Below are 21,248 nucleotides of genomic sequence, written 5' to 3' on the forward strand. Positions count from 1 at the left end.
TCTCTACTTCTCCAGCCTTGATTCTATGCTGCATCAGTAAAATCAATCCCTCGAAAGTACTGTCAGCTTCTTTGCATCCCCACTCGCTACTGGACTCAACTACAAAGACCCAATCCTGCTCCGGCTTCAACTCTCCACCTTCGGTTGCCTGCACACACAGCAGGGCTCTGAGGTCCTAACAAACCTCATGCAGACACTCAACTATGCCCAGAAACCATGCTTTGCTTTGCCACTGTGAAGATAACAATTTCATACCTTCTCCTCAAAACTGCCTGCTTGGAAAACAGAAACTATCAGATGGAAATGCCATCTTCCCATCCCTAAATCGACAATGCTCTCTAACCTTGCGCTCACTTTCATCCCACTGGTTATGGTGGAGGAAAGACATAACCAACACCAATCTCTCCTATTGTGGTCTGAATCTATTCTTTTTTTTTTAACTTCTAGCTTTATTGAGGCATAATTGACAATAATTGCTTATATTTAAGGTGTACAATGTAATTATTTGATATATGAATGCACTGTGTAGTAATCACATTAATTAACATATCTATCACCACAGTTACCATTTGTGTCTGTGTGTGTGGAGGGTGGGGTGAGCACACTTAAGACCTACTCTTAGCAAATTTCAAGTGAACAATACAGTATTATTAACTATAGTAACCATGCTGGACATTAGCTCCCCAGAACTTATTCATTTTATAACTACAAGTTTGGGCCAGGCACAGTGGCTCATGTCTATAATCCCAGCACTTTGGGAGGCCGAGGTGGCCGGATTGCTTGACAGATATGAGAAGTGTGATTTCTGTTCCCTCCAATCTGGCTTCCTTCCCCATCACTCCATAGGAATTTTGTGTTGCAATCACCAACCTCCATTTTGTTTTCTCAACCTTACCTTTCTTAGCTCCAAGGGAATTTGGTAAATGATACTCCTTCCTTTTTGAAATGCTCTCCTCTGTTCTTCCAGGATAAAACCCTCTTCTGGTTTTTGTCTTTCCCCTCTGGCCACCCTTCAGTCTCCTTTGTTGGTTCCTATTCTACTTGATCTCCAAATACTGAGTCCTTCAGGCTATCTTGAGCCCTCTTCACTCTGGACTCTTCCTGGGTGATGTCATGTTTGTTTATAAGTGCCATCTACATGACAATGTCTTGCAAATTTCTATCCCAGTCCAGACCTGTCCTTGGAGCTCTCAACTAGGTACCCAACAGCCTGCACAGCACCTTCAGTGGGATGTGCACCTCAGAAGCACCCAACTCAGAAGGGCCAGAGACTGACTCCCTCACCACCACCCCTTTTCCCTCCCATCCTCACCTCACTCATGACATCACATCATACCCCGACACACAGGGCTTCTGCCAGAAACCTGAGATTCACTCCTGGGTCCTCCTCTCACAGGCTCTTAGGCTTTGTTCCATCTCTGTCACTTCCCCACTGTCCTCCTAGTCACAGCTATCATTATCTCTGATCTAGGTAATTGCAAAAGCCTAACTGGGGCTGGGCGCAGTGGCTCATGCCTGTAATCCCAGCACTTTGGGAGGCTGAGGTGGGTGGATCACTTGAGGTCAGGAGTTCGAGACCATCTTGGTCAACAAGGTGAAACCTCATCTCTACTAAAAATACAAAAATTAGCTGGGCATGGTGGCGGGTGCCTGTAATCCCAGCTACTCAGGAGGCTGAGGCAGGAGAATGGCTTGACCCTGGGAGGCGGAGGTTGCAGTGAGCTGAGATTGCGCCATTGCAATCCAGCCTGGTTGACAAGAGCGAAACTCCATCTCAAAAAACAAAAAAGCCTAACTGGTTTTCCACTTTTTAGTTTCCGTTTTCTATACAGGTGCCAAAATTACTTGTTAACAAAGCATGTACCCTGACCCTTCGATGGTTTCTCATCCCTTCTAGAACAAATAACGCCCTGGCTGACCTGGCCCTGCCACTGTATCGAGCTTTATTTCATGCTCCTCTGATGATTCTACAAGGTACCAAGCTCTTTCTTGACTCAAGCCTTTGTGTCTGTGACTCAAGCCTTTGTGTCTGTCATTCTCTCTGCTTGAAAGCTGATTCCCTGGCTCTCAGCAGGTTGGAGTACTTTTTATCCAACAGCTCTGTTTACAGTCACCTCAAAGAACCCAGGTCCAACCACCTGATGCACAGCGGGTTCCCCTATTCTTCTCATTACTGCGCCCAGTTTTTGGTTTTGCCTTGTAGAATATACCAGTCTATTATTCACCAGTTTGTCTCTGCTTCTAGAATGTAAGCTGTATGAGGATGAGGGTGTCTTAGTCACAGCTTTATCCCAAGCCTAGCATGATGCCTGGCACATAACAGGCATTCCATGAGTATTTTGAGAGATCATCTAAGTTTGGCATCCTAATTTCACATGAGGAAAGAAACTCAACTAAGGGCCCATCATTTTCCTACTTACTCAGATTGTTGCACTGAGGGCAATGTAGTAGTTAAAGGCACATATTCTGGTACCAGACTTCTTTGGTTCAAATCCCAGCTCCTCCAATGACTAGTTGTGATGCTGGGGAAATTACCACCCTTTGTCTGTTTCCTCACAGGTAAATGGGGATTATAGTATCTATATCTAATAGGATTGTTACAAAGATTAAATGAATTAATAGAAAGATGATACCTGGCATATGATAATTCTGCTCTTCATTATTATGTAAACTCAAAAAGTTTCTTCAACCCCCCAACCCCTTACTGTGCTTAGAACACAAGAAACAATGTTCTTTGAATGATATAAGTAATAATTTCCCACAACTTTTACCACTCAAGACAGAACCTATGTCTGGCCTATACAACTAGACTTTCTCAGATACTTCGAGGAGAATCAAGATCTGATCCTCGTGGCAAAACAAACAAACAAAACGAACAAGTCCTTCATGAGTGGGCATCAATTTTGGTCATGCTGATCTTTTGGAGAGCATAGAGGATTCACCTGCTAAAACAGAGAATGCTATTTTCTCTGTCAAAAGATAACAAATAACAACATACTACTTTATTACCTGCATTGCCCCCAACAAGAGATTTTTGTAGCAATACATTAAGGTAGCAATAATAATTTTTAAAATCTTAAAATAATCAGTGGCCTACAAGGTTACTAAAAAGTGATTGAGAATATAGGAAAATACATTAAATGACCTTTTCACATTTATTTTGAAAGCTATTCAGACACGAGACGGTTTTAAAAAGTGTTAGAATTAATGTTTTATTGTCACGCAGATGGCAACTGGGTTTATGTCTTCATATTTTATATTTTTGTAAATTAAAAAAATTACAAGTTTTAAATAGCCAATGGCTGGTTATGTTTTCAGAAAACATGATTAGACTAATTCATTAATGGTGGCTTCAAGCTTTTCCTTATTGGCTCCAGAAAATTCACCCACCTGTTAAGAGAATATTGAATTGACATTAGACGTAGCACTGTAGCACTGTTTTATACATAAAATATGTATAAATATGTATTTATACATATACATATGTATATGTATACATACGTATAAATAATGTATTTTTATATATACATATAGATATGTATATGTATACATATGTATAAATATGTATTCAGCATAGAATGAAGGAAGAATAGGGGTGGAGGGAAGAAGAGGTATAATCTTATTTAAAATAAACTTCCCTGAATAACATACAGTTCATTTAAGTTATAAACAAAGAAAAAATATCAGAGAAAAGTCAAAAGGCTCAAGTACAAATTTTCTTTTACACAATACTTAACAACAAATGAACTGCCCAAGTCTAAGAAATTCTATGTGCTTTATGATATAAATAGGACTAGTTAGGAAAGATTGATTTTCAGTTAGATGTCACATTATGTACTTAGGCCAGTGAATTTTGGCATATTTAAAAATTCTTAAAAGCAGAACTTGGTGATGTGCCTCAGTCTTTAAAGGGAACATCACTCCAGTGATTTATTCACTTATACTGGGTTTCCTATTGCCCAGTTAGAGTTTTAAAGGTCAGATGTACGTACCTTTTGTCCCTTCTTAAAAAACTGGAATGTTGGCATGCATTTGACTTCACACTCTGAAGCAACATCCTGGTAGGGAAAGTAGCAAGGGGAGAGGATTAAATACAAGACTGCAAGTACTGAGCTTTGACAGAAGTAATCCAAAACCAGAAACGTTTCCCTGTCATGTACCCCACATTTCCGCATGAGGACATTTTTCGGCATATGAAAATTAATATAATGAATATAATGGCAGTACAAAAGCCAAACCGGTTATATTCTCAATGAAGAAGTTTTATTAATATTTACTTCCTTTGACGGGCACATTAACAGGCAGAATGTTCAGAATGTTACTAGCATCAGATACTCCAGCGATCCAACATGCTCTTTAATCCAATCAAATTTTCAACTATTTTAAGTATCATACAAAGAAGCAACAAAAAATTCTGCTACAATTGGACTCAGTATGATAATCTTAACTATTCCTCAGAACTAGTGCCTCTTATTTCTTGCTCATAATTTTTCCAGTTTTATTATGAAGGCAGAGTACACAGAATGATTATATAAAGGCTAAAAAGTCTAAAAAAATAAAAATCAATTGTTCAAGAACAAAATAATAGTAATCTAAAGGAATAACCCCACACTGGGTTTACTGATTATTATTATTTTTGAGACAGGGTCTGGCTGTGTCACCCAGGCTGGATGGAATGCAGGGGCATAGTCTCAGCTCACTGCAACCTCCACTTCCCGGACTCAAGCCATCCTCCCTCCTCAGCCTCCCCAGTAGCTGGGACTACAGGCACACGCCACCACACCTGGCTAATTTTGTGTGTGTGTGTGTGTGTGTGTGTGTGTATATATATATACACACACACACACACACACTATATATATATATACATATATATATATATATATATATATATATTTTTTATAGGGACAAGGTCTCTCCATGTTGCCCAGGCTGGTCTCAAACTCATGAGCTCAAGTGATCCGCCTTCCTCGGGCTCCCAAAGTGCTGGGATTACAGGTGTGAGCCACCACACTCAGCTTCCTGCTTATTTTTAATTAAAAACTGATTTGTGAGGCCAAGGCCGGTGGGTTACCTGAGGTCAGGAGTTCGAGACTAGCCTGGCTAACACGGAGAAACCCCATCTCTACTAAAAATACAAAAATTAGCCAGGTGTGGTGGCACACATCTGTCATCCCAGCTACTCAGGAGGTTGAGACAGGACAATTGCTTGAACCTGGGAGGCGGAGGTTGCAGTGAGCTGAGATCATGCCACTGTATTCCAGCCTGGGTGACAGAATGAGACTATCTCGGGAGGAAAAATAAAAAGACTTTGTGAATTCTCAAACTTTGCTGCAGTATCAGAATTACCTGAGGGGTACTACAAGTTTCCCCATCAACCCCATCTTAAACCATTAAGTTAAAGTCGGGCTTCAGGTGACTCTGATGCTCTAACCTTTGAAAGCCATCCTACTAAGAAAATCGACAAATTCCTAACATTGCAAATTGGGCTAGTTGATCTGTATGTTCTCCTCTCCTAGAAGTGGCTGTTACCACAGCTAAAGATTTTTCTACAGCTCAAAGGTAATTGAAGTAACACACATTCCTCAACTGTGGAATGCTAAATGAGAACTCTTATAATACCCCATGCTCAACACATTGTTCATGCTATAAGAGGGCAAGGTTTGGAGGACAATACCATGAAACTGGTTTGGTTTGGAGCCCAATAGGGATTGAAAATGTCAGCCAGGCACTCAAAAGAGGACTGGGAAAGAAATATAGAACCACTCAGCACCTAAGCAGCAAAAGCTATACAGGACAGCAAGCGAGCAGGCAGGACTGTTGATAACCAAATCACGGAAACCAACGGAGAATTCTCAAGGGGAAGAAAGGCCAGCTACAAACACTATGACGACCTCTAGGATGGTGGGTGGCACTACTGTTGAGGAGTTCTTTCTAGGTAATCTTTACTTTTTCTTTTAATGCTGGACACCTGCTGAGCATGAAAGTACAGGTTCCAGTAAGAGGCACAAGGACAGTAATGGCTGGAATAAAAATGGTGAATGTTTATTGAATGCATACTATTGAAAACTCACTCCAAGTAAGGGTCAGAGGGAGGTTACCATTTATAAAATAAGTATCATAACCCTGTTGGCTGTCAGAGAAATAAGGTTGGTCTATCATTTTCAAAAGGGCTACTACTCATACTTTTCTATCAATCTATGGAGGCAAAGTTAAAGTTCCTCAGTTTGTCAGAGGGTCACTTCAAGGTTTTAAAAGACACTTTCAGGCCAGGCACGGTAGCTCATGCCTGTAATCCCAGCACTTTGGGAGGCCAAGACGGGTGGATCACTTGAGGTGAGGACTTCGAGACCAGCCTGGCCAACATGGCAAAATGCTGTCTCTACTAAAAATATGAAATTTAGCCTGGTGTGGTAGCGGATACCTGTAGTCCCAGCTACTCAGGAGGCTGAGGCAGGAGAATCGCTTGAACCCGGGAGGTGGAGGTTGCAGTGAGCAGAGACGGTACCACTGCACTCCAGCCTGGGCGACAGAGTGAGACTCTGTCTCAAAAAAAAAAAAAAAAAAGATACGTTCAGGGTGATGAGGGTACACCAAGCAGACATGAAGGAGGAGCTCTGCCATATGGAAGTCCTCGAGTGCTTTGCACACCTATAGTAATGCACCATATAACATTTAGGTCGACAACAGATTGCATATATGTGGTGGTCCCATAAGATTATAATGAAGTTGAAAAATTCCTCTCACCTAGTGATGGGTTAATGTCATAGCCCATCGCATTAGCTGGTGCAAACAAATCTGCGCTGCAATTACATACAGAGTATACCACTACAGACTGCTTTACCTGTGGAGCAGCCATTCTTTTGTTCCTTTACTTTCTTAATAAACTTGCTTTCACTTAAAAAAGCATATCACTACAATTATGGACAGTATATACTACTTGATAATAAACACCAAGGTTACTGGTTTTTGTATTTACTATAATTTCATTATTAATTTAGAGTGTACTCCTACTTATTTTTTAAAAAAGACAGTTACTATAAAACAGGCTCAGGCAGGTCCTTCAGGAAGCATTCCAGGAGAAGGCACTGTTATCATAGGAGATGAAAGGTCCATGCATGGTACTGTCCCTGAAGACCTTTCTGTGAGACCAGATGTGGGGATGGGAGACAGTGATACTGATGATCCTGAGCCTGTGTTGGTCTAGGCTAATGTATGTGTTTGAATCTTAGTTTGTAACAAAAAGTTTAAAAAGTCTTTTTAAAAAAAGCTTACAGACTAAGGATATAAAGACAATATTTTTGTAGAGCTGTACAATGCATTCGTGTTTTCAGCTAAGTGTTATTACAAGAGTTACAGAGTTAAAAAAATAAAAAAATTATAAAGTAAAAAAGTTACAATAAATTTATTGCTGAAAAAAGAAATTTTAAAACTAAAATTTGTAAGCATACAGTGTTTATAACGTCTACAGGTTCTAGGCCTTCACATTCACTCACCACCCACTCACTGACTCGCCCAGAGCACCTCTCAGTCCTGCAAGTCCCGTTTATGGCAAGTACCTTATAAAGGCATACCATTTTTTAATCTTTCATATCATGTTTTCACCATACCTTTTCTATGTTTAGATACACAAATATTTACTGTTGTGTTATAACTGCCTACAGTATTCAGTACAGTAACATGCCTTACCTGTTTGTGGCCTAGGAGCAACAGGCTTTACCACATAGCCTAGGTGTAGAGGAGGCTATGCCATCTAGGTTGTGTAAGTACACTCTATGTGTGCACAACAAAATTGCCTAACATTTCTCAGAAAGTATCCTCATCATTAAGTGATGCATGACTGTACTTCCCAAAGGCAGTAAGAAGACCTGTCCTCAGTACAGTATGGTGCATTGGTCTGCCTCAAGAGACTGACTTTACCTTCTGTGCTGCAGTGCCATTACCTGTTCAATGAGGGTGCTAATAAAAAATATTCTTATAGTTATTGTGAGGATTAAATGACATAGTGCATGCAAAGGGCTTATCATGGCACCTGGCACCTATTATTACTTTCAAATAAAAATCAAGGCTGGGCGTGGTGGATAATCCCAGCACTTTGGGAGGTTGAGGTGGGTGGATCACCTGAAGTCAGGAGTTCGAGACCAGCCTGACCAACATGGTGAAACCCCGTCTCTACTGGGGTTTTAATTTTGTAAAAATACAAAATTAGCCAGGCATGGTGGTGCGTGCCTGTAATCCCAGCTACCCAGGAGGCTGAGACAGAGGATTGCTTAAACCTGGGAGGCAGAGGTTGCAGTGAGCCGAGATCATGCCACTGCACTCCACCCCAGGTGACAGAGTGAACTCCATCTCAAAAAAAAAAAAAAAAAAAAAAAAAAAATCAAGTTGCTATCTGATAGGATCAGTGGCAGTTAGAATTTCTCTATTCCAGGTGCAATTTTCCCCTAGCTAAATTGACCTTAATAAGACTAAGTTTGATTAAAACAAGGAATAAGGATTTTTCAAAAAATGCAATTACACTTTTTTTAAAAAAAAACAACTCTGGGACACATCTAGAATAGTAACTTAACAACCATATCACATTCATCATTCATTCATTCCACACCTATACTACATGCAAGGCAGGTGTGCTGGGTGAAGGGCCAACCAAGGTGAATTAAGACAGGGTCTCTGATCCTAGGAATCTACTGAGACTAATGGTAAAGGACAGACATAAAGATCATTATAATAATTGCCAAGATTCACTGAGTACTTAGGGCACACAAGGGGGTAAGTGGAGAAGGGGTGAAGCTCATGACAAGGAGTTAGTCAGGTAGGAAAGGAAAGGACAGGCCAGATGGAGAAGACAGCACAAGCCAAGGCAGGGGTTGCCCAAGGCACAGAGTCAAAAACTGGCTAAGAATACACAATCTGGGGTTGTTGCGCCCTCCCATGTTTAGAGAGCACTGCCATATGCCTGTTTTAAGTGACCCTTCAGCCTTTATTGGATATTCCATGTTTGCTCAATGAATAAGCAACCTTGGAAGGTTGATGGGGCAGGTCTTAAGGCTCAAGGAAGAGGAGTGACTGGCCTAAGCAGATGCTAGTGAGCCAGGACTGGAAGCCAGGTCCAGCGCCTCTGTTGCCATACTGCACCCCTCCCCCATCGCCTTTCCTTCTCCACTAGGGCTAAGTGAAAATGCTCACATATCTGTAAAGGGCCCCGAAGTGATACCTCCTCAACAGGCTCTCCTAGGTCTGTGGTCATGTACTAAGCACCCGATCTACACCCACCACAAGACAGAGCATCCTCTAATGGGTAGTACTTAAGGTCAAGGGCTGGGAAGCCAGACCACTTCATTTTAAATCCTAGTTCAGCCACATACTCACTGAAACTTCATGAACAACCTCTGTGTTTCAGTTTTCTCATCTATAAAATGGGGATGATAACAGCACTCAGGATTAAATGAACTGATACTTAAAAACTACCCAGAACAGTGCCTGGTATATACCTAGTGCAAAACAAGTATTTGTTAAATACAACCAACCCTGGAATTTCTTCCAAATTATTCTCTCAGGTACCTTGGTGTTTATTTGTTAAAACATTTGTGGTTTCTAATTGACTAAAATCAACCAAGACTAGAATAGGCTTGCAAATATGCAGGTTCTCATGCTACTGCAAGTTCACAAAGAGCCCTACAAGCGGTCTCATAATTTGGTGACTCCATCAAGCTTATGGATGTAATGATCAAAGCTAAATTCAATCTCCATTTATTGCACATCTCAGAGTGTAAAGTAGAATGTAGGGTTTTAGAAAGGTGGGTGGCCGATAAGATTCAGAAGTCTCACTCATTTATTTTTGTTTACTTTAGGATGTGATATACAGCTCCTGATAGCTAGGATTAAGCTCCTAACTTGCCTGCTCTTCTGAGATAGAACTTTTTAGATAGGATTACAGTTCTAGAATTATTTGACATATTTATGGGAAAAAGCACTGTGCAATTCAGAGAAAAAGGCCAATGTGAAAAGCTCAGCAGTATCTCATATTTCCAGCTACATACCTGACAGTCATCCACATCTACTTCAAGGAATATCACGTTGGAATACTTTTCAGAGAGGGACTGGAAAATTTAAAATGAAAAATCCAAAAAGATTTAGAACTAGGTAATGGCAATCAACATACTCAAGCTTCTTAAATGGAAACTTAATAAAAGTAGAGACTAATTAAAGATCCAAAAATTTAGCTCTTTGGAGACATAGATCTAAGAGACATACATTTTCTCTAAATCAAATTTTTCTTAGTATAAAACAAGTTTGGCATATCAAATTCTGAGGCTTGGATTTCAAATAAGGCCCATGTTTCAATGTGGGGAAAAAAAGAACTATTTAAGACAAAATTAACTTCTAAAATTTGTTTTCAATGGGCTACATGTATCAAACCTAAATTATTCGTTATACTACTACTTTTGGACCAAAGATCCAGCCAAAGAAACCCCCCCACCGAAACCAAAATCCTTTAACTGTCTTTCTTTTCTACCGTTGTGACCACCAACCCAAAAAACACAAATCTCTTACAAAGTAGACATTGTGTAATACTCACATGAAAGAAAGGCTTGATCATTTTGCAAGGCCCACACCACGTGGCTGAGAAGTCAACTACTACAAGTTTATCACCTGCAGCGTCCAAGGCTTCCTGAAAAGCAGTCTAACAGCAAAAGAAAAGCTTATATTAAATAAATAGTTAAATATTAAACCTTCAAAAGAAAGACTTGACACAATGACACAAAGCACATTCTGGAGGTCCTCCTTTCAGGACCTACTTTTTAGCCAAAAAAAAAAAAAAAAAAAAAAAAAAAATCCCCAAACAAGCCAAATAAAACTCAGTTTGAAGAAATTCTATACATTGCTGGTAGTGTTACTTGATAAGATGAAACAAGATATAATGTGTAGAGTATACTGACATTCTCTTCATGACTATTTTATAAAATATTGTGAACTGGCTATTTTTTCTCTACACCAAACAAAAGGAAAATAAAAATAGACATTTGTATTAAAAATGTTTCCATGTCAAGGCTAGGTATATGGTAGACATTCATTAAACACTTATGGATTATGAAAGGGGTCACTTGAAGTCACAAAGGCATAGGATTTTGCAACTGAAACATCACAAGTTACTTAAAAATAAAAGTTGGCTGGGCATGGTGGCTCACGCCTGTAATCTCAGCACTTTGGGAGGCCGAGGTGGGCGGATCACTAGGTCAGGAGATCGAGACCAGCCTGGCCAATATGGTGAAACGCTGTCTCTACTAAAAATATAGAAACTAGCTGGGCGTGGTGGCATACGCCTGTAGTCCCAGCCACTCAGGAGGCTGAGGCAGGAGAATAGCTTGAACTCAGGAGGCAGAGGTTGCAGTGAGCCAAGATTGTGCCACTGCACTCCATCCTGGGTAATAGACGGAGACTCCGTCGCAAAAAAAAAAAAAAAAAAAAGCTATGACTTTTGATTAAACTCATTTGTCTATGGTGGACCATACGAAAATCTAAAATTTTTTGAAAAGTCAAGGAAACTCACCTTCCCCAAACCTCAACACTCAGACATCACTGTTGACATAAGCATAATGGGGTTTCCAGAGCTGAGATCACACGTTTACCAACCTTTGATTTTTGCCCTTTATTTTAAAACTACACCCTTGTCATTCATTAAATGAAAGTTTTCGTTCCTCATGAAGGAAAATTTTCATAGATATTATTTTTCATAAGGAATGCTTGTTAAATAAAATTCTCAGTAGAAATGATCAAGAAATATCTTACCACTAACTTCCCTGAATTATTTACTATCTAGATACTGTAACCCTGGGAACCGAATATTCTAGTTACCAAGGACTCATTTTTGTTTTGTTTTGTTTTTGAGACGGAGTTTCACTTGTTGCCCAGGCTGGAGTGCAAAGGCCTGATCTCGGCTCACTGTAACCTTTGCCTCCAGGGTTCAAGTGATTCTCTTGCCTCAGCCTCCTGAGTAGCTGGGATTACAAGCCTCTGCCACCAGGCCCAGCTAATTTTTGTATTTTTAGTAGAGACAGAGTTTCGCCATGTTGACCAGGCTGGTCTTGAACTCCTGACCTGAAGTGATCCACCTGCCTTGGCCTCCCAAAACAAAGGACTCATTTTAACCACATTAGTACGTTAGTGCTGACCAAACCCAAAAACCAAACCAGAGCAATTAAGATAAATCAAAACATAAACATCTATATCTGAAATCTAGGTTTTCTTCAAGGAAACAATGCTGGTCAAGTAGGTTTAATAAAAAATGAACATTCCCTGTCCCCCACCGCCACAAGAGGTCTCGTAAAGAAAGAAATCAAATAAATAAAAAACCATAAGATAAAAAACCAAATAAACAAAAAAAAACCCAACAAGAAAACACTAATATGACCTCATGTAGTAATAGTTACTTCTCTAGATTTCTAATTTCTACCTCATGTTTTTGGGAAAATAATTCACAAATGGTGTTCCTGAGAAACGTAGGACAACACTTTCATAAATTTTTTAGTCATGCAAATCCCTGAACCCCATCTCTAGAGGTGGAGACATGGGGAGAGCTGCAGCAGTGTACATAGAAGTATAGCAATTGTTTTCCCAAATCATCACTTATTGTTCCAGATCAATTTCATTCAAAGCCTTCCCTAATGTGATTTTCAAGAAAGTTAAACCAGGCATCCTTTATTGCAAGATCCAGGTAAGACAGGAAAAAAGGTCAAGAAATGCCAATGTCTGGTTGAATAGACATTTTTGTTTTTTTAACATGATTAACCCTCATTAAAAACTTGAGATTACTTTCAAGAGGGAAGGTATTTCAAACATACTCAAGGCTTTTCCAAAACAGTTCTGAATCAAATTTAAGCACAAGTACCTAAAATTCTGAAAAGAGGCACGCAACAATAACTTTTAGCCTAACTGAACATGAGTTACACCCCACGTATGTGCAGGCTTCATGTACAAATTCTCTTCTGATACTTCTAAACGGGTATCAGCTTGAAAATTATTCAAGATTGTATTACTAAGAAGAAATCACAATTTCTAGCTCCCAGAAACTCACAGGATTAATAAATGTCTCCATCACTGACACCAATAATCTGGGGGAAGCAAAACAGTGTAGTTGGGGTAAATAGGAGCAAGAGTCTAAGATCTCGTTGCCTCAACATACCTACTCTGAGGGTAATAAGTGTGAGTGGTTTCTGAAGTACTTAGCCAAGTGCCTTGTAGATGGGAGTTCAATAAATGGTAGGTGTCATTTTTTTTTAAAAGTGTTTATTTCTTCCTCATCACATTTACAGTCAATTATTCCATTCCTCTCTGAAATAGATCCCAGTTGGCCCTAAAGCACCAACAGAGTACCTCAGAAACAGAATTGTTCTGAATGGCAAATGGTGCCAATTTAGCCCATTAGGAAGAAAATGTAACATGTATTCAACATTTACAAATAACAGGCTGGGCGTGGTGGCTCACGCCTGTAATCCTAGCACTTTGGGAGGCTGAGGTTGGTGGATCACCTGAAGTCAGGAGCTCGAGACAAACCTGACCAACATGGTGAAACCCCATCTCTACTAAAAATACAAAATTACTGGGCATTTTGGCAGCGCATGCCTGTAATCCCAGCTGTGCAGGAGGCTGAGGCAAGAGAATCGCTCGAACTCAGGAGGTGGAGGTTGCAGTGGGCCGAGATCGCGCCACTGTACTCCAGCCAGGGCAACAAGGGCAAAACTCCATCTCAAAAAACAAACTAACAAACAAATAACAATCAAATTAGTGTAACTTTCGATCAATGACTTTGGATTGTTATTTTGAGGATTAATTGATTATCAGGGCCTTTGGGCCCCAGGCTGTAGTGCTTTTTTTAAAGTTCCTGTCACCCTTGTACACCTTTGTCACTGGTAGAGGAGGAAGGTGCCACCATGCTCTGACAACTGGGAGTACTAAACTGTGTGTTCCAGAAATCCTAATCAACTTTGTTTGTAGTGTCTGGATTTTGGGACAACTAACATAGACCACTCAAAGGTCTTCTGGCTCAGTGGAGGGGGTTCTTAGCAGTTGGGTTATACTGAGGTTGCCAGACCCTGGAGAACAGAATCCCAGCCCCACTCCCTTCCCCAGGAATGGATTAATAATTTGTCACACAATAGGTGCTTGGAAAAAAGTATATGAAAGACAATTCACTACTAAGGATCTTTTCAACACATGAGGGCTGCTAAAATGAGAATCCCACTAAGAAAAAACTGATTGAGAGGAAGATAAAAGATGACAGTGGCAATCAACATACGAGAAAAAAATACTGAGAGTCAATAATAATCAAAGGAACAAAAGGATCGGGGACACATTGCAGACACACTTCTGTTTCCGAAGCCCACCCGGCACGAAACAGGTCAGGGCACCCGAGGCGGGCGAGGACCCGCCCTCCTCTGCTTCCCGCAGGTGGGGAGGGGTAATCGCAGGGTAGGCGCTGGCGAGGGGTCTTCTACCATTCGAGCAGTATCAATTTCCTCCACTCACTTTTCTGACGCTGCATTTAACAAATATTTCTGGAGTGGCTACATTAGACTAGACACTGCGCCTTAGGCTCTGGGTTTCCCAGTCTACAAGGTTTTAGGCTTGCAATAACTTTCAAACATGGGAAGGCTGTTTCGCCTTGGGCATTTTTAAGAGGACAAAACAACGATCGGGATACCGATAGGTCGGCGAGCAGGCAGCAGGGCGCGGCTGCTCCCAGGAGGAACCCTGGCTCCAGCAAAACCCACCGACTGAGGGTGAATCATGGACGGGCAGGGCAGCCGAGGCCCCCGGGCCCAACCTTGGGGACTGAGTCATTCCAAAGCCACTGCTGCCGGAAACGCGCCCTGCGCCACAGGAGTCCCGTGGGCGCGGCCCGGACCTCACTTCCTCGCGGTCACCTGGGGCCCTCGGGCCTCCTGGACAGACCTGCACGTGCCAGGGGGCCTCCAGCCGCAATCCGCCCCCTTAGTGCGGATACAGCACGCGTCACCTTTGGGGCCGGGCATGGGTGGAGGCAGGCGGGGGTCTCCGGCCTAGACCCGCTCCCAAAGGGAGATCACTACCCCCGCTGCGGGTGGATCACTTCACATACGAAAAGACAGCGGCGGCCAGCGACCCGTGCCTTCTGCAAGGGCCCTCCCTATCCTTGCCTGGGGCCTGAATCTGGATACAGATGGGGGGCCAAGGGCGGACACCTTCCATTCCCTCATCTTCCTCCAGTCGGGGCTGCCCGGACGGGAGGGTGCAGGAGGCGCAGCGTGGGGACTCCTCACGCTGTCTGCGCTCTCACATCCCCCGGACGCTCCCCGCGTGCGTGCAATCCCCCGGGGAACAGGGTGCGAGAAACGCTGGGCACCGCCACTCCGCCCTCCAGGGGACCCTCGTCCCTCTCCTCCCTTCCTCCAGGGCAGGCTCCACCGCCTCGGGCGCGCCCAGGCCGCTGCTTCCCTCAGTCCCAGGCCGAGACGCCGCGTCCCTTTCCCCTGGCGATGCGGAGGGGCGGCCTCCGCAACTCCCGCCACCGCCTTCCCTAGTTACAGAGGCCGCGCGCGGCGCCGGCACCCTGGCCTTCCCCGGGAGCGCGTACCTTGCTCTCGATCTGCTTCACCATCTTGGCTGCTGGAGTCTGACAAGCGGCTGTAAGGACCGATGGAAACGGATCCAAAGCACCAGACAGAGCTTCAAGACTCGCTGCTTGCTCTCTCCCTTTATAAACTGGCACGCCCGGCGTGCGTGTGGCGGGGGCGCGCGCGCCCGGCCGGACCTCCGCGCCCGTCGCTGCGCCCCGGCCACGCCCCGCCCCTGGAGCCTGCGAGCCGGGATCGGGGCGGGGCTGGCGCAAGCGTGGGGCGGAGCTGCAGGGCTTCAGCTCCTGTACCCCCAAGCCCAGCTCGCACACCAGCTGGAAGTGGGGATCAGCACTGCGCGTGACGGTGGGAGGCGGGGAGACGGACAGTCACCCCCAGAGACACAAGGTCCCTGTCGGGTCACCTGGGGATGCGTCCGCCGGGCCTGAATCGAACACGCCCATGCTCGAGATGGGGACCGCCCAGGCAGGGCTGGATTCCTCGAAAAGGGCCGCCACGCCCCAGTCCCCCCAGCCACGTGAACCCCACAAAGTGCTGAGTAACGGTGACCGGGAAGTATCTCGGTGTGTACGTCCTTGCCTCCTCTCCGGAATTTACCGTGACCGTTCTCTTCTCTGTAACCTTCTTCTGTTCTTTCATTTTCACTGCTGAGCCCGCTGCTCCAGCTTGACACAGCGGTTTAGTGCGGTAGAAACGACCGGGGGACTGGTTGGGCTCTTGACCATCAGACAGCTGCGTGTGAGATGGAAGTGCCACCGGGTTGAGCTCTGCAACTTAGTTACGCAGTTGTGACCCTGGAAAGGTCCTGACCTCCTAAAGTCTCAGTGTTTCCTTCTGTAGAACGGGAATCATGATGGTCTCAATCTCACGGTGGTGGTATTTTGAGGGTTAATAGTGCTTGCAAAGGACCGTGCTTGGCACATAGTAAACACTCCATAGATAGTTCTTACTATTCAGTGTCTTGCAGGGACTAATTGGGCCTGGCCACCTTATACAGCATTTACAATGGCACAGCACGCACATTTGTGTGAGATTCTTCTAACAGAGGCAGACTCCTGGAACAGAAGTCGGAGTTTGCATTGATCCAGGAATGCCTGTTGCAGGTTATGTCTGGCAGGGCTGGGGATTGTGGAAGGTGGGTATGTTAGCTGGCCTTGTGGAGCCAGGAGGGCCTGTCAGCGGCTGGAAGTGGAGGTTGAAAAGCTGCTCACAGGAACGAGAGCCAGAAGGCTGGGAGGGAGAGTCCCAGGTCTGTATTTTCAGAGCTGAGCTGTTCCCGATGAAGCTGCAACTAGGTGTGATTGCCTAGGGGTGGTGATACTGCTGCCTGGCTGCCCCCTGAAACCCCTGGCTTCCTTCTTTCACTCTTTCAGACAGAGGAAGGGAGGAAACCAGAGGTTTTGAATCTATTGTGCAAAGTTTCTAGGGGGCTGAGGAGCACGGAGCATGAATATGGATATAGGCAAGGGACACATTCTAAAGACAGCCCATAGGGAGGGAAGACAGACTGCCCTGAATGCAGCAGTGTTCCCAAAGAGAGGGAGGTTATTGGGGCAGAGAGGAAGGAGCTGTATGGAGCACCCAGAGCAGAATCTATAACCTGCTTTTCTGCTGCTGGGTTTTCAGTTCAGCTGCATCCCAGCTTCCTGACTTTTATCTGTTTGTTGGTGAATTTGCATGGGTGATAACAACAAATCATTGAGTTCCAGGAAGGGGCAATGCAGGCCATCCTCAGCTGACTTCTCTCCAAAGACCTTCCAAATGTCCAGTGACTCAGTGAAGGAGGTGCTCCCTCTCTCCCACCTCCACAGAACCAATGCAGAGTAGATGTGGAGGATGGTACAGTTATAAGGAACTGGGAAGCCAGTCTGGACTCTGCAATTTGACTCCGTTGTCCTCATCCCTACTCTACCACTTCATGACTGGGTAACTCTAGGCAAGTCTAAATAGACTTTTTGTGCCTCAGTTTCCTTATGTGAGAAGTGGGCGTAATAATAGCTTGTGCTATTATAAGGGTTGAGTGAACTAAAATATATGTAAAATGCTTAGAACCGTGCCTGGTGTGTAGTGAATGCTACATGAACTATGATTATAGGCTATTAAATGAGTGATGAGATCCATCTGGAATGATGGCAGAGCTAGGGTGGAAGGAGAGACTATAAAACAGGTGTCAGTCTTAAATGAATTAAGTAATGAAGACAGTAGTAATGAACAGTGAGCTCCATAACATAAGCCTCAAAGGAAAAGGCCTTTTTTTTCCCTGCAAGGAAGTAAGAAAAGTGGGCCGGACCTGGTCCCAAGGAGCAGGTTCCCTGCATTTGTGGCAAGGAGGTGACGTTCTTTAAGGAGAGTGAGGTACAGGGGAATTATTTGGGACTGCCCAGAGAGGAAGGGTTCATTTGTGCAGAGAAATGTAGAGGCTCTGTGTGTTAGTCCGAATTTTCAGTTGCAAGGAGAAATTCTAGCTCAAACTGACGTAAAGCAAAAAGAGAATTAGTAACTCAGATTAGCAAGAACCCCAGGGGCCTAATGATGTCAAAGGGCACCATCTCTCTTAGTTTCATTCTCAAGTAGGCACTCTATGTAAGAGTGGAGTAGGCAGCTCCAGACTTAGGTTCTTACTAGTTTAGTATCTCTACAGGAAGAGTGTTCCTCTTCCTTGTTCTTGTAAATGTCTGAGAGGCTGACCTTCACTTTCATGGTGGGGAAAGGGATTAGCCTTGCTTGAAGCTTTGCACTAAGAGTAGGGAAAATCCAGGGGGTTACCAGAAAAGGGGAGATTGCTGCTGGACCAGCAAAAATGATATTTTTATGTCACCCAGAAGGGCGGAAACATGTAACAAGGGTGATGGGCCTGCTTCAGGCCTGGGTCAGCTGAGTCCAGCCTCCACATGGGACTGGAGAACTGGGTCAGCTGTCTTTGTTTGTGTCTCAACTCGAATTTGAAGAAAATGCAATTGTAGGATTTCTGAAACAAGTTTTTCTCACATCCCAGGTGTCTCTGAGTGGTTCTTGACCACCTCATTCATCATAGCCAAACGTGCTCGATGATACTGCACATTCCTGGACCACACCCAGACAGACATACAGAATCAGTCTTTTGAGGTAAGGCTTTGTAATCTGCATTTTTAAAAAGTATCTCAGGTGATTGGGTACACCAAGATTTGATGAGCTTTGCCATGGGACCTTCAGAGGGAGGCCAGCATTAGTTAAGCTTCAAGACTGTGTCTAGCAAGAGAGTTGAGATGGGGACTCAAAAGAGAATGTGGTAAGTGACATAAAATCAGGAGCTCAAAGTACTACAGTAAAAAAAGTGGTAGAAGGAAAAGGAACAAATTAACCTGGGTGGGACAATCATTAAATGCCAAGCCTAGAGCTGGGTGTGTCTTATCATTCCTCTCAATATCCCTTAGAAGATAGACATTATTTTTCCTATTTTACAGAGAAAGAAATTGAGATTCAAAGAGGTCACCTAGTCATATCCAATGTTCACTAATTCTTATACTCTGTCCATGAAGGGTGGGAAGTATCAGCACAGTTTTCAAGCCCATCTGCATATATTAAGTACCCCTCATTTCACCAGTGAAAAATATCTGACATCCCTTATGCTAATGTGCCGTATATTACAACACATCAAATGTTAACTATTTAGATTGTAAAAACTAATTTACGCATAACTATATCACACTTTAATTGCCAAGTATTTTAATGTAAATTTCAGATAATATAATAACCCCCGTGAGTAACCTACCCTGCACATCACTGCTCCTTATAGCCCTTAATTTGGTCCAGTGGTCACCCTTGCTGCCCCCTTGAGCCCTTTCACCATGTAGCATGGAATCATCTGGATTCAGCAAGCACCACTGTATTCCCAGACGTTTCTTTTGCTTTAACCGAAAGTTTTGCCCCTCTCAGTGTATATCATTGCATGACATACAATGCTCCATGTATGTCACGGCCAGGCGGTAAGGCAAGTGCTTCCCTTTGCTGCATCCAGATTCTTTCTCCTTCCAAAATCCCAGATTTTTAGAAAGAAAAAAAAAATTTTTTTTTTGAAAGAAAAAGGAACTTGACCTTTACAGCATGCCATAAAATTACTTAAAATTTACCAAGGAACTCCTGGAAGAAGACATTAGAGATAATCTTTGCAACCTTGAGGTAGGCAAATATTTCTTAGGCAGAACACAGAAATCACTAGCTATAAATGAAAAAGTTAATAAATTTGGCTTCTCACAACACACACACACACAAATATGTGAGGTGATGCATATGTTAATTAGCTTGATTTAGCCATTCTACATTGTATACCTATATCAAAATATGTTGTACACCATCAATATATACAAGTTTCACTTGTCAATTAAAAAATAATTTTTTAAAAATGGGGGAAGCTAGCAGTCTTGCATCCCCTGTGAAGGGATGTATGTTCTAGTGGGTGGATTTTACTTGATATTAAGTATTGTTATAAGTAGTTAGATAGGCATGAGTGAGGCAGGAGAGGCCTCTCCACCCACCCACTAGGAATGTCAGGTGATGGTTGGACAATTATCACACCACCACTCTAAAAACGATAATGTGGCAGCCTACCCAGGGTGCCAGGGAGAGGCCATTTCCTGGTGATCCACAGCTGTTAACATTAAAGTGTTAAATGAATCCAGATGCCCGGGAGAAGAAACTGCCTGGGCATGTGCACTAAGAGACAAAATGGCAAAATAAGACATTCCAGGCAGGCTCTTCCGGAAAAAGGGAAGAAAGTCTCAGATAGGCATGCATATGACTTCCTAAACACGCTGTGTGTGCTCAATTCCCAAGGGTAAGGGGGCAGGCACTAGGCAGGCAGGCAGCCCACCCTGAGGGAAGAATCATGGGAAAGAGGTAAGCCTATAAAATCCTGAGATGAAGTCGAATTCTTCTGAGGAGGCAAGGACGAAGTTGCTGCAGATGTGTACAGATCACCGCTAATAATTCAGGGTAACTTGGATCTCTTCCACTGGTAACAGAATCATCTCAAGAAAATAAAAAAAATAGAATAAATTATAAAAACTAAAAATCTCTGCTCTTTGAAAACCATTGCTTAAAAATAAATGAAAATGAATAAATAAATTTCTCCCAGTCTGTGACTGGAAGAAAGTATGCTCAATACATACTTCTAACAAAGGACCTACATTCAGAATGTATAGGGATCTGTTACAGCTCAATAATGGGAAGACAAATAAGCAGTAAAAACATGGCAATAGATTTGAACACATACTTCTTAAAAGAAGATATATATCAAGAGGCTGAGGCAGGAGAATCGCTTGAATGCAGGAGGCGGAGGTTGCAGTGAGCCAAGATGGTGCCACTGCACTCCAGCCTGGGACTTTGTCTCAAAAGAAAGAGAAGATATATAAATGACCAGTAAGCACATAAACAGATGGATTGCTCAACATCATTCGTCACCAGCGCAATTCAACTTAAAACCATAATAAGATACCACTATGTGACCTCTAGGCTGGTAAAATTAAAACAAAACAAAACACACACACACAGACACTACCATATGCTGGCAAGATTGTGGACTAATTGGAAATAATTCATACTTCACTGGTAGGATTATAAAATTGCACACCCACTTTGAAAAACAGTTTGGCAAGT

The 21,248-nt window shown here is 43.1% G+C and overlaps 1 protein-coding gene and 1 long non-coding RNA gene across 2 annotated transcripts in view; one reads left to right on the top strand and one right to left on the bottom strand.

The window, feature by feature from the left end:
- Positions 1-3,186: 3,186 nt before the first annotated feature.
- On the bottom strand, positions 3,187-15,883 carry TXN (thioredoxin). Its single transcript, XM_004048426.5, has 5 exons — positions 15,614-15,883; positions 10,580-10,684; positions 10,041-10,100; positions 3,993-4,058; positions 3,187-3,390 (listed from the first exon to the last, which is right to left on the bottom strand). Exons 1-5 carry the CDS (start codon positions 15,635-15,637, stop codon positions 3,328-3,330), a joined length of 318 nt encoding a protein of 105 aa, XP_004048474.1. The 5' UTR covers positions 15,638-15,883; the 3' UTR covers positions 3,187-3,327.
- A 25-nt stretch (positions 15,884-15,908) lies between these two features.
- The window catches only part of LOC129524696 (uncharacterized), a 64,062-nt gene continuing 58,722 nt past the window's right edge, over positions 15,909-21,248 (top strand). The window contains exons 1-2 of the long non-coding RNA XR_008668559.2: positions 15,909-16,177; positions 18,610-18,719. This is a non-coding gene — a long non-coding RNA (uncharacterized lncRNA). The remainder of the gene's footprint in view (positions 16,178-18,609; positions 18,720-21,248) is intronic.

The sequence above is a fragment of the Gorilla gorilla genome, chromosome 13 (assembly GCF_029281585.2).
Source record: "Gorilla gorilla gorilla isolate KB3781 chromosome 13, NHGRI_mGorGor1-v2.1_pri, whole genome shotgun sequence".
Taxonomy (NCBI): Eukaryota; Metazoa; Chordata; class Mammalia; order Primates; family Hominidae; genus Gorilla; species Gorilla gorilla.